This window comes from Archocentrus centrarchus, chromosome 10 (genome assembly GCF_007364275.1).
Source record: "Archocentrus centrarchus isolate MPI-CPG fArcCen1 chromosome 10, fArcCen1, whole genome shotgun sequence".
In the NCBI taxonomy this organism is placed as follows: Eukaryota; Metazoa; Chordata; class Actinopteri; order Cichliformes; family Cichlidae; genus Archocentrus; species Archocentrus centrarchus.
The window spans coordinates 13,381,474-13,407,092 of NC_044355.1; the positions used below are offsets into that span (position 1 = coordinate 13,381,474).

General features: G+C 42.8%; 2 protein-coding genes across 2 annotated transcripts; one reads left to right on the forward strand and one right to left on the reverse strand.

The window, feature by feature from the left end:
• Nucleotides 1-1,777: 1,777 nt before the first annotated feature.
• Nucleotides 1,778-2,661, reverse strand: map1lc3cl (microtubule-associated protein 1 light chain 3 gamma, like). Its single transcript, XM_030739140.1, has 4 exons — nucleotides 2,536-2,661; nucleotides 2,394-2,449; nucleotides 2,200-2,306; nucleotides 1,778-2,020 (listed from the first exon to the last, which is right to left on the reverse strand). Exons 1-4 carry the CDS (start codon nucleotides 2,591-2,593, stop codon nucleotides 1,831-1,833), a joined length of 411 nt encoding a protein of 136 aa, XP_030595000.1. The 5' UTR covers nucleotides 2,594-2,661; the 3' UTR covers nucleotides 1,778-1,830.
• An 8,132-nt stretch (nucleotides 2,662-10,793) lies between these two features.
• On the forward strand, nucleotides 10,794-25,525 carry LOC115786435 (uncharacterized). Its single transcript, XM_030738573.1, has 4 exons — nucleotides 10,794-11,450; nucleotides 18,472-18,682; nucleotides 21,424-21,657; nucleotides 21,778-25,525. Exons 1-4 carry the CDS (start codon nucleotides 11,184-11,186, stop codon nucleotides 24,297-24,299), a joined length of 3,234 nt encoding a protein of 1,077 aa, XP_030594433.1. The 5' UTR covers nucleotides 10,794-11,183; the 3' UTR covers nucleotides 24,300-25,525.
• The last annotated feature ends 94 nt before the right edge of the window (nucleotides 25,526-25,619 follow it).

Below are 25,619 nucleotides of genomic sequence, written 5' to 3' on the forward strand. Positions count from 1 at the left end.
TAGTAAAAAACAATCCTCATATTTGTGATAATTCCTTAACAATTTTTGTAAAAGCCCTTAAATTTAATCTAAAAGTTTTGGATTTCAATCACACCTGGATTGTTTCCCAAATTTAAAAAAAAAAGAAAAAAAGAAAATGCAACTAATTGATAAAATGGGAATGAATAATTAGAAACCTGACTGCTGGATTACTCTCCCTACAAAACAAATCAAGTTTATAAAATGATCTTGTGGAGGCTACCTTTAAAATCTGTGGCATGAGAGTCAGTGTAAAAGGCAATTTATAGTTTTTTTTCTTTTTGTTACTGTGAAAATATTTACGTCCCCTTGAAAAGTTCCTCTGCAGCCTCATTTCTAACTGGCAGCAGCTCCGTGGTTTCCCCTGTTCAGGTCCTGTCAGAAAGCTGCTGGAATGCCCACACTGGTGTCAAGTGAGAGGTGGCTCTGCATCCCTGTGCCTCTGTACACTGTATGTTTGGATAGCTGCTCTCCCACACTGTATAGCTCTCCTTTACATTGTTTCCTTCTTCCTGTCTTCCTCTGTAATCACGTCACCATTTCCTTCCTTGCCTTCCACTGTTTATGGAAAGGTTTTCTGCTACTGCTAATTTGTTTTTCCATCTGTATTCCAGCCACACCCCTGTCTTTTTCCTTCACTCCACTTCAACCCTCTGACATGCTGACCCCAGCAGAGAGTTGACTGGGTCAGGCTTATGTAACACTGTCAAATGGAGGGACAGTCACTTCTTAGATGCAGGTGAGGAATGAAGCATCTGTATGCTTGAGTACAAACCGTAGGAAGTGCAGCTATTAATTACTCATCTTATATAAGTCAAACCATTAGTCTCTTTATTTGATTGTCTTGCCTTATATAAAATAAGGGGGAATACAGGATTTCTCCCATCTTGCCAAGCACCTCAAAAAATGTTATGAAATTGTGCCAATTTTTGATGCTTTTGAGGTTTTAACTCAACATTAAGAGGTTAAAATGCTTCTTTAGAGTGTGCATTCTCAAGGTCCTTTCAGTGACCTCAAAAATATACACTTTTAACTAAAGTGCATCTGAAAGTATTATAATCTGTGTAGTTAAATATTTAAACTTTGTTGTAAAAACACGAGCAAATATCACACAGAGCCAATAAATTAAAGGGACAAGATTTTATTTTTTTAATGAATACACAACAACACATGAGAGCAGCTTCAAATGTATATCCAGTGTGCTTCAGTATTTCCTGGAGAGAAGGAAGATTTAAAATAAGTGCTCAGAAGGAGACTGATCCCCAGCTAGGATGTTTACACTGATTTAGTCTAGTGGAGAAGGTGGAAAGTACAAACCTTTCTCGTGGAAAGGTTTGTACTTTGCTGCCATAAACATGAAACCTGTTTTATTTGCACTGAAGCTCAACGGAAAGGCAGCTGCTGACATTTTTAAATGTTTAAACAGACAAAATAAAGCACAAGCATTCAAATTTAAAAATCTTCTTGAAGTTTTTGTCTTCTTCATTAACAAAAAAAATCTGTTTTTTACACTGAATATCTTCTAACAGATACTGTTAATAGAGCCAATCATATACAGTTACCCCAAACCACATTTGAGCCTTGTCCACTCCAGTCTGGTTTTGGCCAGCACAAAGAAAACGGGGGACAGACTTGTGCTTTTAAAAGTCCAGAGCAGTTTCATGAGGTAGACGGATGTGCTCTTTGAGGGAAAACAGTCTTGCTTTGGCTCAGTCTGCCCCCCCCCCCCCCCCCCCCCCCCCTCAGTTTGATTGTGTGGTTGTGTGGTGTGTCCACTGGTCATGATTCAGTTCATTTGATCAGTTTTTTGGCTCAGTGGGGCGGCCTGGCTCCTTGCAGAGGAGCTCCAAACATTTCCTGTGAGGCATAGGTGATGTAGAGGAAGCCATCGGCATCTCTGTGGTGGGAATACACCTCCCCCATGCTGGAGGACATGCAGGACATGCTCTTCTCTGCCACCAGGAGGAACAGAGCCTGGGTGGAGTCCAGAGCAATTTTATTCCTAGAGGGGAGACCGTTGGAGAGGTAGAGTGAGATTTATAGGCCAAAAGAAGAGAGAATGTGATGGAGGTAGAGGCATGTAGAAGAATGACAAATCTGACAGTTCGAGGAAGAAGAAACATGAATAAAAAGGCTTGAAAAATCAGAAAAAGAAGCTGCTGTGAGTCACAGATCATTTACCTGAGCAGGCAGAGGAACTGGCCCAAGGTGAGCTCATAGGGAACCAGAAACTTTGTTTTGTCCAACAGGGGGAGAGTCTTTTCACGGATATAGCGTTCTACAATCACCTAAAAGCAAAAACACCTTCATTAACAGGTAGTTCAGTATAATAAATCAGTCATATCTTAAAAATATCTTAATCCAAACCAACTTACAGGTAGCTTGTTGGGGAATTTAGATCGAATGCTGCAAACTTCGTTTTTTCTTGTTGCTAAAGAAAAACATTGAGGACACTCTTATATACACATGCTTTAAAAACAGCATCCATTCACTGAAAAGTCACCCAAATTGTCCTACCAAGGCATTTCCTCTGCTTGAAGGGCACCGTTTCCATAGATTTCTCAAAAGGAGCCATGTCTGCTTGTTTCTTTGAGTGCTTCGCAGAGACCAGTGGCGATGGAGGCTGTGGTGCCCGGGCTGACGACAGAGTCCCCTCAGGTGCAAGTGAGCAAACCCCGACAAGCTGCGGTGAACACTACTGTTTTATAGGATGGAGGACTGGGAGGAGTCGAAAAGTGACACCAGCAAACAAAGACACACTCCTTGTCCTGGTGAGCAGTGTGTGGATGCAGAGATGTGTATTTGCGTGTGTCTTTGTGTGTGTGAGATGTGCGTCCTCTTCAGAACAGATTCACACATACTGGTTATGTCTCTGAGTGTTCTCACATCGGCTTGTGATTTTGGTGCTGCTGTCACGTACACAGAGGAGGACAAGACGTGAAGAATACATTGAAATGAGGAAGGCCTGCCATGAAGAGCACAAGCCAAGCAGAGGCTGCAGAACAAGGCTGGACAACCCAAACTCTCACACTCAAAAACCTGGTTCTACATTAGATCAGGCAAACTTCTGTTCTTTCACCTCAGTGTCTGAGGCACAACACATGGTCATCTTTATAACATATAACCCAGGTTAAACTAAACTTTTAGCAGTGACTGACAGTGAACAGCATCATTAATGACAGTCACTGGAGCCTGTGACAAGCTGTGTTACTCATGTCTGCAGCATCTTCAAACTCCAAACTGCTTTTTCTTCCATGCAGTCTTCTACTGATTACTTGTAGGTGGTGATCTGGTGGTGGTCTGTAAGTGCACGGAGCTGGATTTAAGAAGTAGATGAGTAGACTTCCTGATGAAGATGAAATCCTTCAGTGTGTGCAGGAAGATGCTGGAGATATTCTGTCTGTTGTGGTGAGCCGGTGAGCGCAGTGTATTTTGCAGTAGTTTGCTGGGGGAGCACTAACACAAACAGACTGAATAAAAGGATCAGAACTGTTTAACACTTTTGAAGCTGTCGTGGAGAAGTCACTCAGCAATCCCAGATGGATAATCTGGATTATCATGACTACCCTTTTCATCACTTACTTGACAGGCAGTGGGCCACTTTCTCTAAAGGTGTTGTTTTTATAATTTCCTCCTACTTTGTGCTTTTATTCTGTGTTTCTGGGACTTTGTAAGGCTACTTTTGATGAGTGTTATGCAAATAAACTTTTATTATTGCTATTATTAAATTTTGGGGCTGTATTATTTTTTGATTTATTGTTTAGTTTATACTGTTTATTCTTTGAGCTATTATTTCTATTTTATTTTAGTTAGTTTTTGTGAGTTTCTATTTTTGAAAGCTTTTGTATCCTCTTCCAATCCTCTCTTCTCCCTGGGGGTCCCACAGGGCTCAGTTTTAGGTTCTCTCTACTAGCTTCTACTTGGTTCCATACTTATGAAGCATGACATTTCACTCCACTGTTATGTGGACCATAATGGCTCTGGGTTCCTTGGCCCAGTATATTATGTTGCAAACCAAGGGGTCAGAATGAATATTGATCTTAAATTTAACTGTTGGATCAGAGCAGTGCTTAAATCGAGCTTTTTCTACACTGCTCAAAAAAATAAAGGGAACACTTAAACAACACAATATAACTCCAAGTAAATCAAACTTCTGTGAAATCAAACTGTCCACTTAGGAAGCAACACTGATTGACAATCAGTTTCACATGCTGTTGTGCACAGTGGCGGTCCTAGCCTGTTTGGCGCCCTGGGCGAGCATCCCCGCCGGCGCCCCCCCCCCCCCCCCCCCCCACACACACACACACACACACACACAATAGCGATCGCCGCACTACTACACTTGGGGGGGTAATGAGCGACTGCTGTGTGGTGTATGTAGCTTTCTGCCATGGTCTGACAGACAGGCTTTAACAGAAGGTCCCCCCACCATCACAGGCACACTCAGAATTTCTTTTAAATTTTTATTTGAAAAAACATGGAAGAAACTGAAATATTACACAGCTTCTGCTTACCTTTATCTTTGCTTGTTTCTCCTCTTCTTCTTTTCTCTTTTTCCTAAACTGTGCACCTGATGGCTTTGACCTTTTCCTTTCCATCTGCCACAATTCGCCACCACCACCGCCCATCCCCAGGGTTGTCAGATCTGACTGACAGTTGCCAGCCCAACACAACAAAACCTCCACTGAAACTCATGTTAATAGCACCAGGTGTGATATATATTTAAATATACAAGCTTTGGGTAACTTGTTAAAATTTTGGCTGCTTTTCACCATATTTGGTAGGTTTTTAGGAAGTTTTTATTGTAAAATTATATATCTATATAATTTTATAATTATATAGAAATATCTATATAATATTCCACCCCAATGTGTTCACAAGCTGCCCAATCTGGCAACACTGCGCCATCCACCAACATTTGTCCAAACTGTCTAGATTCGTATTTGTGTTATTTTTTTTATCAGGATTCGGGTTCACACAAATACTGTGATTTAATGACCATATTTACAGTATTATAAATGAAATTGGCTTTGTGTTCTATCAGTTGTGTGCATCTAATTTTATTAGACGCACAGATTCATTCTGTGGAACATGGGAGGAAAAAAAAAAAAAAAAGAGTCAGTTTTGCATATCTCGCAAAAGTTTTGCGAGATCCTGAGTTACTTTTGCGAGATCTCGCAAAACTTTTCAATATTAGGACATACACTTCGCGTTAATCTTGATATGGCAGTGTCCGTGAGGATGAAAGGTTTGGCGAGAGACTGCCAGCAAAAGTCGCCTTTATTTATAATTCAGCGGTTACTGTTGGCTGTAACCAGGCCCAAACTGTACAGGCATGAATGAATGAACCCGGCTGACAGTCTCACTCTCACGCCATCACTTCTTCACTCGACTCGCACCCCAGGCTGAGAGGAGAAGGGGGCGGGGCAGCGCTGTGTGTGTGACGATCGAGTGAAGCAGTGACAGCGAGACAGAGAGAGAATCCCCCGCCTGCCCTTTTTCTTCTGTTACAACCTGTCTGACCATGGCAGAAAGCTACATGCAATACACAGCAAGCAGAGGGCGCCCATTATCCCACAAGTGGAGCAGTGCGGTAGGCGTTGCTGCGGCGATCGCAATGCGTTGGGGGGAGGGGGGCGTCATGCCGCCCTAGATGAAATGCCGCCCTGGGCGGCTGCCCATGTCGCCCATATCAGAAACCGCCACTGGTTGTGCAAATGGAATGGAGAACAGGTGGAAATTATTGGCAATTAGCAAGACACTCAATAAAGGAGTGGTTCTGCAGGTGGGGACCACAGACCACTTATCAGTACCTATGCTTTCTGGCTAATGTTTTGGTCACTTTTGAATGTTGGTGGTGCTTTCACGCTCGTGGTAGCATGAGATGGATTCTACAACCCACACAAGTGGCTCAGGTAGTGCAGCTCATCCAGAATGGCACTCAATGCGAGCTGTGGCAAGAAGGTTTGCTGTGTCTGTCAGCATAGTGTCCAGAGGCTGGAGGTGCTACCAGGAGACAGGCCAGTACACCAGGAGACGTGGAGGAAGCCGTAGGAGGGCAACAACCCAGCAGCAGGACTGCTACCTCCACCTTTGCGCAAGGAGGAACAGGAGGAGCACTGCCAGAGCCCTGCAAAATGACCTCCAGCAGGCCACAAATGTGCACGTGTTTGCACAAACGGTTAGAAACCGACTCCATGAGGATGGTATGAGGGCCCGAGGTCCACAGATGGGGGTTGTGCTCACAGCCCAACACCGTGCAGGATGCTTGGCATTTGCCAGAGAACATCAGGATTGGCAAATTCGCCACTGGCGCCCTGTGCTCTCCACGGATGAAAGCAGGTTCACACTGAGCACATGTGACAGACGTGACAGTCTGGAGACGCTGTGGAGAGCGACCTGCTGCCTGCAACATCCTTCAGCATGACTGGTTTGGCAGTGGGTCAGTAATGGTGTGGGGTGGCATTTCTTTGGAGGGCTGCACAGCCCTCCATGTGCTCGCCAGAGGTAGCATGACTGCCATTAGGTACCGAGATGAGATCCTCAGACCCCTTGTGAGACCATATGCTGGTGCGGTCGGCCCTGGGTTCCTCCTAATGCAGGACGATGCTAGACCTCATGCGGCTGGAGTGTGTCAGCAGTTCCTGCAAGATGAAGGCATTGAAGCTATGGACTGGCCCGCCCGTTCCCCAGACCTGAATCCGATTGAGCACATCTGGGACATCGTGTCTCGCTCCATTCACCGTCACGTTTCACCACAGACTGTCCATGAGTTGGCGGATGCTTTAGTCCAGGTCTGGGAGGAGATCCCTCAGGATACCATCCGCCACCTCATCAGGAGCATGCCCAGGCGTTGTAGGGAGGTCATACAGGCACGTGGAGGCCACACACAATACTGAGCCTCATTTTGACTTGTTTTAAGGACATTACGTCAAAGTTGGATCAGCCTGTAGTGTGTTTTTCCACTTTAATTTTGTGTGTGACTCCAAATCCAGGCCTCCATTGGTTAATAAATTTGATTTCCATTGATGATTTTTGTGATTTTGCTGTCAGCACATTCAACTTTGTACAGAACAAAGTATTCAATGAGAATATTTCATTCATTCAGATCTAGGATGTGTTATTTGAGTGTTCCCTTTATTTTTTTTTTGAGCGGTGTAGTTGAGGGAACTGGCTAAAATAAAGCCAGTTCTTTCTAGGCAGCACTTTAAGACAGTAACTTGTGCCTTTGTCACCACTCGGGTGTTAGTGGCACAGCCATCATTGCTGCCATAAATCTTTTAACTGGCACATGTAAATATGAGCACATTTCCCCTGTTTTAGCCAACGTGACATTTTTATGTGCGTTTTATAGCTTTTATTTATTTTATTTTGTGTGTATTGTATGTCTCATGTGAGCTGCCATGTTATGTCTTATTTATTCTTCTGTAAAGCACTTTGGTCTGTTGTGGTTATTTTAAAGTGCTTTAGAAATAAAGGTGGTATGGCATTTTAATTTTATTACATTTTAGTCACCATTTTCTCTCAAGTGATTTCTCATTTTTGACCCTCTCCCCATTTGTTTCTTTTTTTGTTCAGAAAGAACAAGGTTTTGCAGTTACTGATCCTCTTTCACAGCTGACATTGTGACACATTGTGGCAGGTAAAGTACAGGTGTAAATATCAAAATATATTGATACATGCTGGGTACTGTTCATGCTGGCTTGCTGACACAAAGTTATTTTGATACTTATAGACAACAGCACCACTGATCATGTTTTTACCATTTTTTTTTTAAATTATTCACCTTGAAAACAAAAGGGCAATTTCCAGTTAAGATCTATTTCACATGAAATATGATTTTCTCTAGCAGATGAGGCTGCCCTAATTCAAAGGGTTATTTCTTTTCTTTCTTTTTTTACATGTATCTTTAATATAATATGAATGCTTAATGTACTGGATATATGTTTTTAAATTATGTTCGGGCAAATGAGTAATTAGAGGTTCTTTTGTTAAAAAATTTGTTTATCAAGAGATTATACAAAGCTGTTCACATTATATGCATTTTGCATAGCTTACATAACTTCTGTAATTGGAAGTTCTAAGATTTCTGGGAAAGATGCAACGCTGTTTAAAAAAAAATTTCCCTGAAGGAAGGCTACTTCCTTTCTGAATGTACTAGAGTCGCCAGTTTATTGTGAAGCTAAAACTAATATTTTGCAACAAGAGTTCACCAAGTGTCATATTGAAGGCTATGATGTTGAGCTATTTATGTTTGTTCAACTTTTTAATGTTTTGGAGAGTGCAATTTGGGAGCCTATATCTCTTTATACAAAGATTGGTGCTCTGATATTTTGTAGACCCCATTGTAAATAAATTGTTAGCTGAGTTATTGAACAGTGCATTTTTCTTAAGATGCTGCAGCCACTCAGTAGCATGTGGACAGATGCTTTACTGTGGATAGAGATTGCCCTCTGCTGGTTGAAAGGTAGCCCAAAGGTCTGCACTTTGGAGGACATACTATTATCTTTATCTGTAGCAGCCATAAGAGATTTTTCCCAGTAGCTTCATCATCAGCGTATCAAGGTGAGTAGATCTGTCTTCATTTTTTCCCCTAAATTGAAGACCTCATACTTCTTAAATTTGTGACATAAAACATTTTAATATATAAATGGCATGAAGTGTTTTAATAAAAAAAAAAAAATGTTATGACCCAAAATACTTTTTCAGTGGCCCTAATCCTCTTCTGTAGTAAGACGATTGAAACTTCTTATTTCAGAAAGATATCAGGACAGATCCATCGGAGGGTCTTGTTTCCATCCTGGCATCCTTTCTTCCTGTGTCTGCCAACTCCAAGCTGCCCACATGCCAAATACAGCAAACACAGCAGACTGGCCAGGGTAGCTTGATTATTCATCTTGAGAACAATTTGTGCTGAGAGGTCACTGAATGTCACTTAACACAAGGTCATTTAAGATTATGCCCTATGTGAACACAAAATAAGTTATGATTTTAAAGGTCTGAACTGTGTTTAGTTGCAAAAGATTTTTAAAAAGTAACAAACCAACAAGCAAGCAAACAAACACCCAAAACAAAAGGAAACCAAAAAAAAGAGTCAAATTTGAGTCCTTTTAAGGGAATGCATACTTTTACTAATAAACCAGTATAAGTCATGACAGTCCTGACGTTGAAACTAAAGCACTTTAATGTTGTTTGGTAATTTGTTTTCCCAGAAATAAAAGGATGAAAAGTTAATTGGAATATGTCGCAGGTTAAACTTTTCTCCTTGTAGTGCCTTGAGAGCTGAAGGCCCAGTGGAGGGGTCTGCTTTGCCTTGATTGATAACCATAGCCTAATTCTGATGGATATTAAAGCTCCATTCATCATATGTAGATGCTTTACTTATGTGAAGGTGCTTCGGTACATCTCCTGTGTTTAAAGTCTTCTTTATATTAGTAGAAGGTAATTAAAGTTCAGTGTACTGATTTATTGATGCTGATGTATGAAAGCAAAAGCAGCATTTTAAACTCAAAGCCATTTAGCTGCTAATAAATCCACAACAGTGCATCATATACTATAAAGTATGGTATTATGAAGACTAACATAACTGCTTTTATTTATTGAACCTGCAATTATTCTAATGCATAATGTTTAGAGGAAATAGCTAGATAAATGTCAGCAACATGCAAAATGACAGGAGGCGTAATCAGACAGAGCAAATGCAGGCTCCTGTGTGGGTGAGCAGCATCTTTCATTTGTATCATTTAGTTAGCTTTAGTTACATGTAGAGTAAAATGTACGGAAAGATCAGGAAAAACTGTAACATCATTGCTTAAACTTGGAATGCAAAGATCATCCTTTAATATAAGAAACATATATGTGCATTCAGTAATAATATAGTATATACATTTCACTGATAGAGGCATTAGATTATAGTACAGAATTCAATACAACGTAACACTGAACAAAATAGCCACATTAACCCATTATATCTCAAAGAAAAGTACTTCTTTAAGTAATCAAATTGCTTTCGCAATATCTAATCACGTTACTTATGATTTTCCCTCCCAATTATAATAGTCACCCATTTTCTCAGCATCTAACATTGGTTGAAGTCATAACAGCATTTCACAAAAAAAAGGTGTTTATCACTGAGCTGCTAAATTAGAACAAAGACACACATTTTAAATGTAATCTAGTTAAAAACGCAATTTCCCCCCAGAAATATCAGCATAGGCAAAGAAAGCTGCTCACACTGGGTGATATGGCTCGCATTTGTAACACTGCTCCCCAACTTGAAGACATGATAAAAATCTTGTGTAGCTTTAAATAGCTTTAAAGATTAAATATCTGCATGTTTGAAGTTACAGCCGAAGAGGGGGGGGGGGGGGGGGACGCAGTACATCTAAAGTTTAACTTTTCCGAATCAAAATCAGTTTGGGGGTCAAAACGTCTGCTAAAGTGAAGCAGAGAAACTACCCTGCTGATTATCTGCAGAGTATGTTGATTAGACTGCATGTGTTAAAATGTGTTAGCGGATCTGGGGGGTGTTGCAGTGTTTTCTTGTACTACAGTCGGGCTACAATCGGCTGAACACTTAAGGAAACAGGACATCTGTCCTCTGCGATCCTGCACACTGAAGTTGGACACTCTGGGAATTTTCTTGCGTCTGTTCGAAAAACTTGTCCATCCAATCCGTGTGCAGCTCCTGCACAGTGGCTCCTCCTCTTCCTCGCCCTCTGCCTGCTCCCACATGTAACGTTATCGCTGCCTGTCTGTTGCATTGTCTCATTGGGGACGCAGCGCACGGAGCCCAGCGGTGCGGTCAGCGCCACTGGACCTGCAAGCTTGAAAGTGACAGAAAAAAAAAAGGATAACGTCGACAGGAAATGAAACCTGGGATAACATGAGTCACGGCTCGGTGATGTTTCTTCAGTCTGCCGGTGGATTTATTAATTCTAGCCCTGTGCCAGTCAGTGCGCCTGCCTGAAGCTGTAGGCTGCATGGCACGTTACGAATGGACAGAATCAGCCGAGATCCTTAATGATGCGTTAAATCAAGCTGCTGCTATGCTGAGATCACTTATCCGGACCTGTGTCACTCTACCTGGTGCTGGACCCTAGCCTACATTCCTCTTTATCCTTTATCCGTAATTGAGCGGTGGTCACCGGTGCGCCCCGAAGAGGATGGCCGCCCGCCGCGGCTGTGTGAATTCGCTCTGGTCGGGAACCGAGCGCGTCCGCATCGGAGAGCGCCTCAAAGCAACGCTGGCCGGGGTGCTAGAGCTGGAGGTGCTCAGGTGCAAACACCTGGAGATGGTAGACGCCGCTCTGGAGGATCGAGCGCCCGTTGCCACCAACGCCGATGAGCCACGAGCGGAGGAAGGGAGAGGAACCCCGGAAAGCGCCGCCTTGGATGCCGAGCATGGCTCTGCGACATACCGCAGGCAACAGGTCAGTCAGTGCATCTGTCAGCTCACAGGCCGGATCGACATACAGATGATTAAATATGAATGTGAGGCTGATGGTGATCTGCCAAAAAAGCCAGTCCCTCTGCGACTCACTAGACAGATTTTATCGCTGCCTTGCGGCGCACGGCTGTGCCGAGAGCTGAATACCCAATTGAATGAGATGGTGCCAGAGACCAAGCCAAGCATGCAGCCCGATCATCACATACAGCAGCAGCAGTTGTGTGTGTGCGTGTGTGTGAGACTGTCACATGGAGCAAATGTCACTGAGGTCAGGGAACTCGGATCAGCTCCGGTCTGGCACTGTGCCCTGCCTCATGGTTAGAAAAAAAGAAACATGTGGCGCTCAAATCAGGTGTAGGTATTAATACACAAGCCAGCGACCAGCAGTGCTGCATTTTTTGGCTCAGGATCATAAGCTCAATTGCTCTAAAGGTCACTTTGGCCCTCCGTTTGCATTCGGAATTATTCTGATCACATTATAAATGTGCTCCTTCACTGTCTAAAAAGTGTAGTTCCTATCTTATAGTGTGAAAGCCTCACTGTTCCAGTGGAGTGTGACTAACCCAAAGAGGCTTAGGCTGTCTCCAAACACCCATTTAAACCTATTTCCCAAACCTGCCCTGAAACGGATATGCAGGTCTTTTGTGTGGAGAATGTGGGTTGACATGTAGGCTGATACAGGAGGACAGGATGAGAACAGGTCTCATCCTGAGGCATGGGGCCCTGAGCTTTAGCTGGTCTGCTCAGTGATTGGTGATCTACATTTGAAGCTGAGAAGTCATCAAGATGTAAAATCTGCCAGAAATGAGATGATTAAGATGACGGTGGGTGCACCCATCAGTGTTTTTTTTTTTTTTTAAGAAACATAATTAATGTAAAATAGCAATGGGCAAGAAAGGACATAATTTTAAGAGGAGTAGGGATGGCTATTGGTATAGCCAGAAACATAATGATGAAAATATTAGACATGCCCACTGTTTCAACTTATTAAATATGAGGATTTTCTTTGTCTTATATATTTTGGTTTTGGACTGTTGGTTGAACATGACATTTGAATACAATCACGTACTAGAAAACATTAAGTTGATGGAAGGATATTGAATGCAGTGACTGGTTTCATAGGGCACAAGTTTCAACACCTTTCTATGGCAGTCACAACCATTTTCTAACCTCTTTCCTCCATTAAAATACAGCTTTAAAACCAAATCATAAGCAAAATTAATCAGAACCTTATCTATGCGTTGTGCATGAGGTGTTATTTTATAATAAATAAGAGCACTATGGATTATTCCTGGAACATTTCCAGACTTAACAAACAGTTCAGGTTCAGGCTGGATTTTGAACAAATGCCAAATTTAAGCAAATTAATCTATAATGAAAATAAAAATTGTTTCAGATCCAGAGAGCAGCATTTTCTGTGGTTATACAGCACTATGTCTGCATAACATTAACCTCCACTGCACAGATGCCTAGTTTCATGAAAACAGAGTGTTTGCAAAAGTGATTTTATTGTACATACTGTACATTATGTGCAGACTTGTCGTGGATCATCTCTGGACTGTTTCCATGGTCTGCTGGGATATAAAACAAAGCCACTGATAGGTACATTAATAACATTCATTCTGAGGAAGTAACAAATGCCTCATCACGGTCGCTTTGCACAAACTGTTATTACGCTGTGAATATCTGTTCCTGATACCAGCGAGCACTATTAGTCAGCTGCCTGCAGCATATTAATACATGTTCTGTTAAAGCCAGGCTACAGCTGAGGTCACCTCTGCAGAATATTGTATTTATTTGCCAAAGTGATATGAAATCGTATCCCAGAATAGGCTGCAGAGGAGAAATGGAAAACACTTGAAATAATCAGTGAAGGGAGAGAATTTTGCAGTCCCATCTGAGAGACGGCATCAGCATGGAAGTGCTTCTTATAAATGCACTGCCTTCCTCGCCACCCACCCACCAACATCTCCTCTGTAGTTCCTCCCGTGGTGCTGCGAAATCCTGTGGAGAGGCCGAGCAGCATTACTCATTCTCACCTCTGAAGGGTGCAGCAGACCAGGCAGGCTGGCACGCTGCCCTTTGCCCCGGCTGGCCTTCACCAGCACACCAAAAAATATTTGCACAAAAGGAAACAAATTGCCGTCCTTGTTGTTGCAACAGTGACCACATGTAGCTGAAACACTGCAGCAGATGGAGCGAGAACAAGGAAGAGAAAGCAGACGTTTACCTGCTGCTTTATTTACTAGAATCAAGGTGAAGTTTCATACATAAATCTATTATATTCATTTCCCTGTATTCACCACTCATTACTTTGAAAATAACTGGTTGTTCAGCCTTTTTTGTAAGCCAAGGATTTGGTGACTCATAACATAATGTGCTCTAGCGCAGCACTGGATTCCTTTTTCTTTTTTTTAAAATAAACTCTAGAAATATGATCCACATTTTTTTCTCTCTAAGAGCAAAAAGAGGAGGACAGAAGTCAGAGCTGCACACATCAGGATTATGGCTGTGGCATCATCTGTGCTGAAAAATGAAGTTTAAAGTGAAACAGTGTTTCAACAAAATATCTTTTCAACAAACAACGATTCTCCAGTATAGAAAGAAACTGCATTTAATTTGCATTAATACTATGAATAATTCAGACATGTGCAATCTGTTGTATGAATAGAACAAGCTGTGAGTTATTGAGCCTTTACAGAATAATTTGCATAAAGTTTTTCGCATTTAATATAGAAAGTAGAAGAAAACTTATGGGCCTTCAAAATGAACATCAAGGCCATGCTGGTGGATTCCCACTTGTTGCCATTCAGTGTTTAAAAATAAAATTCTCCTCGCTGAACATAACACATCAAGAACAGGAGTGGGAGGAGGAGGGAATATGCTGCAGAGCTTTAATTAATTCGCATACACAGCAGGACTGCAACGATTAATTAATAGTGAGAAAATTAATCTGCAGCTATTGTACTAAGAAAATGCTTGTCAAATGTGAAAATCAAACTGTTTTTTTTTTTTCCTTGTCTTTAGGCTGTAGAAACCTGAATATCTTTGAGTTTTGTTCTACTGGTTGGGCAAAAAGCAACTGAGGTTGCAACCTTAAACTGTCATGAAATATAAATTTTCATTTTACACCAATTTTAGATGTTTTAAAGATCAAACAGGTAATCGGTTATTTAAAAAAAAAAAAGAATAATTGCTAGAATAAGAAGTGCTCACATTGCTGTGTATGCTCCCATTGAAGGCAGCCTGTCTTGTAATTAGGTTTGGAAAGCATCATCTTACATGGGGAGTCACTTGTGGAGTGAGACAGCTTTTGACTCCCCCTCTTTGTGCCTTGGTGTCTCTCTGAGAAGAAAAAGTGTGTAATATTGATACTTGTACGTGCTCCTTAGGAAGGAATTACCTGAAGGTTTTAGAAAAGCTTGGTGGAGATGAAGAGTCAAAGTGTGGGCTGTCTTTACATTTCAATATCATATTAATAATGTATGAAACAATAAATAGCGCGCCGTGCAAGTACTTCACACCAGTCGCTTGCTCCGTCCTACACCGTTTGACCAAATTATTCTGCCTCGACATGGCAACCGCTGCAATTTGTTCTCGCTGATGACATAATGCACCTATTAAGGGGAAGTGTATGTCTGTGCAGCTGCAATTGCTGTAGCATTATTATCCCTTCGATCCATACATTTTCTACATGTTGCTCCACAGGGGCTGCACTCCTCCCTCACATGCAGGACTATCACATTACAGAGCTCTGAGCAGACCATCACCCATTTCTCCGATGATTTGATCATGAGCTAGTCACTGTGTAACATTATACCCCACAGTGTGCAGTGCAATGTCTTGTGCTGTTGGCAGAGATTTGTTGGAGACACTTTCAGGGGACTTTTAGAAGTGTGTTTCATATCTTTAAATAGGCAGAATAAGTTGGTGGTCTTTTAAAATGCAGAAATCTTCAGATCATACATAGGAGTGGAAATCACGCCAATATTGGACTGTGTGTGTGTGTGTGTGTGTGTTTAGGCTGAGAATGAGTTAAATATTTCGCCAGGCCTGTTGTGCTGTTGTGGGTCTGTGTGGGAGGAGAAGTGAGCGAGAGTTAGAGAGCGAGCAGCTGTAGCTATGGTGAGTAGAGGGTGGCTGGCTTGAAAGATATTATAGCAGAAGGGGTGGGGGGTTTGTTAAGGGGAGTGTGGGGGAGGTGGGGGTCCCTCAAGATGCTCTTCTCTCTCACCCGGCAACCGCTCGCCCCCCTCCTCACCTCACCTCACTCTCCCTTCACCGCCTTCACTTCCCTCAGTGACTCACTCTGTTATTTCTCTGTCTCTTTTTTTGTCCCTCTCACTTAGTTTTGGTCACCCACTCAGCCACGACTCACTGTAGATTCACAGGAAAAAAAAAAAAAAGAGTGAGGAGGGGGACAGGATCTCACAGAGCTGAGAGGAAGAGATAAGCCGAAGACTGGTCAAAGTCTAAAACTCTCACACACTTTTTCCTTCCTTCTTTCTTTCCTCCACAGTCCATCCCCCCTTTACCTTCTGCTGCTCTGGCAGCTCTTTGTTACATCATCTGTCTTCTCCCATTATTCCCTGAATCCCCCTCCTCTCCTGTCACCCCAGTGAGTCACTACCTGCATTGTTTCCTCAGTAACAAGAGGATTGATCAGCAGCGCCACTCACAGTGTTTCTGTTGTCTGGGCCTGATCACACTAATGCAGGAGCTTTTGGCTGCTGTCCTAAAGGGATGGGTAGGGGATTTGGAGGAGGGTGACAGGGGGCTGAGAGGCGTTACTCTACAGAGCTTTTACTAATCTGGGAAATGGAGGCAATTTTCTAACTCGATGGAATGATTGTTATTCTTCTTCTTGTTGTGTGTGAGGCCTCATTCCCGACTGTTCCAGTAAGTGTGGCGTGAGATCATTGGAGCATGTGTGAGGTATAAATGATATTTGTATGTTCAGCACCAGTGGAAAGTATACTTGAGTTCTCGAAACCATCTGACATTATTTCTTCTTCTACCGTACTAGATTTCAGAGTAATATATTGTAGTTTTTGTTGTTACTACATTATTTTGATCCAACCTTCTTCAGGGTCTTCCTAAAAACCACAAGCTGAAATACATTGGTCAAGAAATAAAGTTCTTTATACAACAAGTGTTGCAAGAGTTTTGACCTTTGCATACTTTTTATCCCCCCCCCCCCAATCATCTTGGAAGGAGATGGTGATGTACCAGAAACCTCTACTTTGCACCCATTGTTAAAGTGTTAATAAAGCAGTGTCTACTGGGATCTTTTGCATAAGTGTTAATCTAATTATCTCATTCTATATGAAGCATTATACACTCACTGGCCACCTTTCTAGTACTGGGTTGGACCCCGTTTTGCCTTCAGAGCTGCTTTAATTCTTCTATGTGGCAAAGATTCAGCAAGGTGCTGGAAACATTCCTCAGAGATTTTAATTAATATTAAAATGATATCATCACATAGATTTATCAACTGGACTTTCATTCCACCACGTCCCAAAGGTGCTCTGTTGGCTTGAAATCTGGTGACAGTGGAGGCCATTTGAGTGCAGTGATCCCATTAACGTGTTCATGAATCCAGTTTGAGATTATTTGAATATTGGGCATGGCACATTATCCTGCTAGAAGCAGACATCTGAAGATGGGTAGACTGTGGTCATAAAGGGATGGACATGGTCAGCAACAATACTCAGGGAGGCTGTGTGGTGTTTAAACGATGCTCGGTTGGTACTAAGGGCCCCAAAGAGTGCCCAGAAGATATCACCAAAAGCATTACACCACCAGCAGCAGCCTGAACTATTGATACAAGGGATAAAATGCTTTTATGCTATTAATGCCAAATTCTGACCCTGACATACAAATGGACCAGAAGCAGAAATCCAGACTTATCAAACCAGGCAGAGTTTTTCCAATCTTCTATTGTCCAATTTTGGTGAGTCTGCATAAAATGTAGCCTCAATTTCCTGTTCTTGGCTGATAGAAGTGGCACCCGGTGTGGTCTTCTGCTGCTGTAGCCCATCTTTTGAGGTTTGATGTGTTGCGTGTTCAGAGATGCTCTTCTACTTACCTTGGTTGTAAAGAATGGATATTTGAGCTGTTGCTTTCCTATCAGTTCAAAGTGGTTTGTAGTAGTAGTAGTTTCACCTCTGACCTCTGGCATCAAAAAGTTATTTTCACCCAGAGAACTGCAGCTCACTGGATATTTTCTCTTTTTCAGACCATTCTTGGACTTGGACAGTTAGTCTTGGTCATGTCAACATGCCTAAATACAGAATGTGACTAAATTGCTGCCATGTGATTGGCGGATTAGATTATTTGAATTAATGTGTAAATGAACAGGTGTATCTAATGAAGTGGCTGGTGAGTGCGTATTAGCCAAAGGGTTACTTATGATAGCTGATATTTAATCTCTAGTTTTACTTCCAAAGTTGAATTAGAAAGAAGGTAAGTACTTCATCCACTGTTTCTTATTGATGGTGGGTGGTTCAATACCCGTGCCTCTTGTTGCACTGGGCAGAATTCTGAACCTCAAATTGCCCCCCAAAGCATCCATTGCTTTGTGTGTGTGTGTGTGTGTGTGTGTGTGTGTGTGTGTGTGTGTGTGTGTGTGTGTGTGTGTGTGTGTGTGTGTGTGAGAAAGGGTGAGTGTAGCTTGTAGTTTGCATTTTGGAGGTCAACAAGACTGAAACAATTTGATTTCCAGTTCATCTATGTACTTCAAGTTTGCTGCCTTCGTATCTTAAGGGGCAGTAAATTAATATTACTGACTTCTGGTAAAATCACATTGTGATCATGTTTGCTATACATTATCCACCTTAAGCATCTAAGCTGCAGCCGGCTTACTAATGCATAATAAAGTAACATTATCTTATGCAGAGCTTTAAGGATATTTAATGAGTCTGTTGTAACTGCAGTTTTAATCCTTATCTCCATTTGTATGAATCAGCTCTAAATGGTCACCTCCTGTTTTGTTTTTTTTTCAGGCTCCTTCTCCCTCTAATACTTCCTGTCAGAGCAGCCCAGAGGACTGTGGGGGTAATTCAGGGGATGGGGCAGCTCACCTCTCATCAGGCAGAGTGAGTAACTCACGTTGGTCCACTCTTTCCTGGGACGCCCCATCTGACTTGCTCTCTCCCCCAACCCCGGACCTCAATGGCATGGTCCCTCTAGACAGCGACTCCAGACCTAGTTCAGGTAAATACACACCTGACACATGAATACTTTTTTTCACGGGTTTAAACAACTGATGGCTGAGACAACAGCACCGAGCTGTACAATGACCAACAGTTTCTCACCTCCCGATAGAACTACAACTCACCTTGAGAGATTTTCCATCAAACATTAACCACATTCTTTTTACTTTAGTTTGCTTGCACTCTGTGTGACTCAGCACTGACTCTCTCAGTTTCTCTTATGCTGTCAACATTTTTTACCCTCTCCTCAAACTCTTATCCGTTCTCGGCTCCCTTTGCCTCTGAAAGCTTTTCTTGGCCAGCTATGTACTCTCACCTACTTTTCACTCCACTATTGTTTACTTTCTTTTTGAGAAAACTGGAAAATCTATCAAACTTAAAGCACCTAAACCTAAACATGGAAATAAATTTTTTTTAAAGTCAAAATGAATTTCATATATTCATTGTTTAGTCAGTAAAAATTTAAATTTCATGTCATGCTTCCGGAGAAGTCAAAGTGCTGCTGTATTTTTGCCCTGTACTGCATGTCAAACAGTAGATCCTGCACTGTGACGCCTTTCTTCTGGAATTTTTATGTGCTTTGAGTTTCTGTAGGTGAGGGTAGCTAATTTTTAGTGACTCACCCATTCATCCAGATACAGAAAGGATTGTGACTCTTTCAGAAGTATTGATATTTCTGCTTTGACTCATAAACTGTAGTCTAAGCTTCATATAAGTCACAGTAAGAGACAAATAGAATTTGACGGCTAATAAGGCACCACTCACAGTGCAGGCTGACAAAAGCACCTGAACCTCGGAGTCAGGTATTCCACATAAGGAGATGAGATTGAAAGTGTGGACTGCAGAGATGACGCTGTCTTTAAACAAGGCCATACTCTATCTGGCTAACTGATGAAGTCTGCTCATTTTAAGAAAGACTGATTGCTGGGAAGCATGCTGCAATCACAAACTTCCACACGACCTTAGAAGAAACATTTTAGAGATGCAGGGAGCAGAAAAAGGCTGCAAAAGTCCTTCTGAAGCTCTGGGTGTTCATTATCTGTAGTGTGACTGCCTAACAATGGATAAAATTCAAGGCTGTTGCTACTTTTCAAATAAGTGGGCGTCCTGTAAAGGTCACAGTAAGAGCACAACATACACGCTTGAAAGAGGTGAAAAAGAACCCAAAGCATATGCAGAAATCGCTACAGCTTTCTAAACTCTGTAGTTCATTATGAGAAGAAGAGTAAGGGTATTAATGGAAATATCCGGCATCATGAGGGAAAGCACTGCTCTCCAAAAACCACTGTTGTTTACAAAACAGCACCTGGATGTTCCACAGCATTTCTGAGCTATGCTCTGTGGACAGATGGGACAAAAACTGGCAAAACCTTTTGGCAAAACTGCATAATGTTGTATGGAGGAAAAAGGGTACTGCACACCATGATTATAACTTCTTCCCAAATGCAAAGCATACTGGTGGGGACATCTTTTGTTTAGAGACACACATTCACTGAACAATTAATTTAAGAGAGGGGTGTTTAATCAAGACAAATGGTCCAAAATACCTCCACATTGCTCATATTTCATGAACAGCTACATGAAACATCTAATACAATTTAAGATAGAATAGAATAGAATAAAATAGAACAGAATAGAATAGCTTTATTGTCACTGTAAGCAGAGCAAACAATGAAAATTAGGAATGCAACTCCAATATGGTGTTAAAAATAGAATTATCCATCCATCCTTCCATTCATCCATCCATTTTTTAAATAAATAACACAGATAACCTATAAATATTTAAAATGGAGCGAGCAGCAGCATAGCAGCCCGAGTTAGTTATCAGTGCAGACATTTATCGATACATAGAAGTGTTCAGGGCACAGTTTATTGATTTTAGAGCTGCATGTAGTTCAGATTCATTTTCTTTTCCTGTCTGCACTGTCAGTGATATGTCACTATGTTCAAACTTTGTTATTGGAGATTATTATATTGGAGATGGAGATTATTTTCTCCATATTTGTGAAAATGTTGATATGGAAAACAGAAATTTCTTAGGTAAGATCTGCTAGCCAGCTTTTTTTTAATTTTTTTAAAAACAGCTACTGTAGTAGCAAAATCAGTGATATACAGCCATCATCTTCTGCTTATCCAACTTAGAGGCGTGGTTGGGGCTAAAGTGTGTCCCAGCATTCACAGGGTGAGAGGCGGGGTACACCCTGGACAAGTTGCCAGTCACACAGGGTTAACACAGAGAGACAGACAACCATACATGCTCACATTCGTACCTATGGCTGATTTAGAATTGACAGTTATCCTAACATGCATGTCTTTAGACTGTGGGAAGAAGCTGGAACTAGAGAGAACCTGCACAGGAACAAGGAGAACATGCAAACTCCACACAGAAAGGTCCCATCTGGTGAATTCAAACTGACCTTCTTGCTGTGAGGCCTCAGTGCTCATTTTTATTCAATGTGGAGGTACATTGAGAGATACATTGACTACAAAGGACCCTGTTAGCAGTCCAAAAAATAATAAGAAAAAATAAATAAATAAAATAAACAAACAGGGGTAGGCCCAGGAATAAGTGTAATCCCTCATATAGAGAATAATATGTGACATAATGGGCAGTTTATAACACTACAGTTAGTAAATCAGGACTCTGATTCCTGGCTTACATCACTAGCACCTCTGCACATTTTTATTGAGCACTTGTTGCTTGATGCCTATTTTACAAATGTCAACATTTCTTTTTTCAAGGTTTCTATTCAGTGAGCGGGAGCTCCCTGTCAGACTCTTGCTACTCTGTGTCCAGTGATGCTGCCCATGGAGGACCGATGGCCCCTGCCAGACCCCTGAAGCTGTGGGAGCAGGCTCCCGTGTCTGCTGACAACACTGACCTCCTGTGGTCAGAAGGTGCAGTGCAGCTGCAGCCACCTGTACTCCAGGACAGCCAAGAAGATGCTGAACCAACAGAAGAAACACCAGTTTCTGGTGAGTTGGTGCGAACAATAGATCCATATCTTGTAAATCAGATGTGAAGTTTCAGCAATTAGTGAAACAGGCTTAACAAAAAGTCCACTGAAGTTTATTTTTTTCCTCTGTCTCTTACAGTCCCAAATGACCTTGAAGTAACTGGTCTGAGCTTTCTGTCTGAACTTTGCTCAGGACTTGGCGACTCCCTGATTTCTTTCCTCCTCCCACTTCTCAACCCTTCATCCTCCTCATCCACCTCCTCCCAAAATTTGAAACTTCAGCTTGAACCCCGCTACTGCACAGACCTGATGTCCCGCCGGACCAAAGAGGTTTACTCTTACCCAAGCCCACTGCATGCTGTTGCCCTCCAAAGCCCCCTCTTCACCACCCAGAATCAAGAACAGTCAGCATCTGTGAGCCCAGAAGGACACCAGCATGATGAACCAGTAGAGTCAAACACTGACACGACTTTGCCTCTTCAGCCTCAGCAGCCTCCCACTTTGCCCTCCTTCACGCAGTTAGAGCAGTACATCTCTCGACTGGCTCGACAGTACCACAGTCGGGCAAAATCCATCTCTGATCTCACTTCACCTGCTACCCCTGGGTCAATCACGCACAGAGGCCTTTGCACCCCTGGCAAAACTCACGGCTCCACCCAGTCCCTCTCTGCCTTTGAGAGCCGCAGCACACCCACCACCCAGCCAGGAGTCAACATCACACCCTCTAAGTCACTGCTAGGGAACTCAGCCAGAGTCAGCCTCAGCACCACGGGGAAAAAGGGCACCAGGAATTCAATCAACCTGGGAAACCTTCCTTCAGCAACAGGAGAAGACTTGAACATAAATCTGCATCTCAACCTCAACTTGAATCTGACTCCTGGTTTAAATTCTGGTCATAAGCTGGTGGACAATCCCAGAAACGGAGCTCCGAGGAGAGACTTTGCTGCAAATTCCACTGCTTCTGCCTCATCACATTCTGCTACGCCCACCCCGGCAATGAGATCACGTCCTCGCATTTCAACTTGTCCAAGCAGCCTGAGCCACCGCAGTTCCCTTGAGGTCCCTTTGGGATCTGGAACCAGTTCTGGGTTTGGGTCATCAGTTTTCTGTCGTTCATTAGACTGGAGCAGCGGTGCTCCACCTGATACTGGACAGTCAGTGTTTGGTACGAATGCAGGATCAGCTCCTGGATCTCAGCGGAGCAGCTTGATCCAGGAGTCCAACTCCAGTCCAAAACTAAGTGAAGACTCGCCCATGGTGGAGGAGATCTCCCGCCTCTCTGGCCTGTCTCGAGCTGTTGTAGTCGGACTCATGGAACAAGGTGTGGAGCTAGATATCGACTGCTTCCAAACAGATACTGCAGGTGAGGTGAGAGGCCACAGTAAAACTCATCTGACAGCCCAAACAGATCAGTCACATGACTATACTAGACTAACAGACTTGAATCCCCAGAGACCAATACAGCTGTCTCTCAGTGTCACCCATTCTCCACAGTCTCAGTCCAGCCTCACCCCTCCTCTCTCACACTCCAACAGCCCCATACACCCCTACCAATCCATGCATATTCCCTCTTCCCACTACTCTTCACACTGTCACTACCAACAGACATCTGACCTTCCCTCCTCCACAGCCTCCTCACCTGCCTCCCGCCCTACTCCACGAGGTCGCTCCCCTCCACGCCCTCTCCAACCATCCCCCCTGGGTGCCACCCCTCTCTCTGTTTTCCGACGAGATGCACCATTCCAGTGCTCCCTGCCCCGCACCAATACCAGGACCTCTCCTTTTGAGCATGGTGGCATGCAACCAAGAGGCGGATCACTTCGGCAGAGTAGTGGAGGAGGTGAGGGTAACAGCAGAAGGAAGAGGGTGGAGGGCGATGGGCTCTACAGAGGAAAGCATGCCTCACATAAGCTGATCAGAGCAGCAACAGTTAGCAGTTATGCAAGGAGAGAAGACTATAGCTCAGTTTGGGGTGAGGAGGAAAAGTCACGAGCAGCTGCCCACACACCCAAGAAGTCCTCCAGCAAACTCTGGAGAGGCTTTGAGGGACGCCTCTGGGGCAAAGAGTCTGAAAGTGAAAGGGAGGAGATGGACAGAGCAGAATATGGCTATGGCTGGAGAAGGAACAGTATGGGAAGCTGGAGAAGGGAGCACCGGAGGGTAAAAGCGTCTAGCAGTGGTGACAAAAGGCCAAAAGTAGACAACTCGCCCATCTTCTCAAGGAAGAGAGGTAAAGAAGATGGGGAGAGACGCAGCTCAAGCCTCAGGCTTTCTAGGCGGGCTCTGTTCAGGAGTGAATCCCAGGGCTTGCTGGTACCTCGGAACCACAGTGAAGAGCCCACAAAGCGGCCACACTGGGTCTCCTCGTTGGATGTGGGGCGTGGTGGCATGGGAATCAGCAAAGATGAAGGGGTCAGACTACTGAGAGCAAAGGAGGAGGACAAACGGTTATCTTCCACTGCCAGCCTCTTTAACCTTTCTCGTTCTCAGAGCCTAGAAGGCAGCTGCCATTCACTCTCTCCTCTCTCCTCTCCTTCGTTTTCTCCTTCCCCCCCTCCACGGCTGCCACTCCAGCGCTCCCGATCACTGAGGGATTTGGGAAGAAAAGTGTTTGGCTCAATGAGGTCACTGAGCCTCAAACAGAAATCATCCAAGAAGTGACTGCTGTACAATAAGTGAAATGCATCTTTTGCATTATACATTCAAGATACCAGTGAAGCTTAGTATTATATTTGATGTTTAAAATAAAGTGCCATCATTTTTGGAGTTTTATGACTGACCGACAGATACACCGGCTCTGTAATACTGGCTATAAGGTATGCGCCTTTCACTCATCTCCAATGTGATGAAGTTCCTCTCAGGCACATCATGTCTGTGAAGTTCTGTTCTTGGGTCATTTCATTCATTCTAGTCTTTTTAATGTAAAACTCTAAGCATAGAAATTTTTTATAACCTCCTCAAAAAGTATGAAATTTCTCCAAACGCAATCTTCAGCATATATGGAGCACTTTAAAGCTCAGAGGTTTTTGTATTAGAAAACCATGTATTGTAAATTGTGCACACAGTAGCGAGAAATAGCTATAAGATGCAACATGGCCCACAGAGAATTGCAATACCTCCTTTCCACTGATGTGGTGCAGGTGCTGATCTGAAGCTACTTCTGCTTTTTTGAGAAGCAGATTTGAGAACTGGATGTTACACAGGATTATGTATTTGAGGTGACTTTCACAGGAAGATGATCATGGCTGACAGAATCCTTTGAATTTCTTATGGTAGCCCCTCTGATAGCTACTGAGTGGTTCTATCTTTGACTCCTGCAACTTTGTGGGACTGCAGCTGTTGGCATGAGCAATCTTCTTTTTTTTGGGTGGGAAATGCACGGAAGTGCTTTTAGATTAGGCACAACATCAATGGAAAGGTGGCATCAGTGAAGGAAACATATGTAACCCCATATTTTGGGGTGAATGATTCCTTTTAGGATCTGTAAAGGACTACAACCCTTATAAACCCTCATCTTTAACAGTGTGTGAATGCCATCCTAAACAGGAACAGTTCTGGGACCCTGTCATAACAGGAAAGTAGCCATTTAAAAATATTGTAGTAATAATGGCTGTAAGAAGCTTCAATGCATATGAATGTGTATGTGCACACTCCCCTTTTGCATGCTGCTCTGTGACTTGTTCAGTGATTATAGCTATTGTGAGAGTGTGATATTCCTCTTTAATCATGGGCAGTATTGCCACTGAAGTACAATCACATTGGCCAGATTATGACCAAAACTAAGCAAATACTCTTTAACTTGATATTTTGCTCAGGATTTTGAAATGAATATTGAATGACTGAAGTACTGATGAGTTATCCAAGATAAATATGTGTCTTCTCATGGCTTATGACTAATAAAGGAAACTGATAACTGAATGTGTACTCTTCCTAATATACCTGCATTAAAGATATTTAACTTTTAGCAAAGGGCTTTGCTAA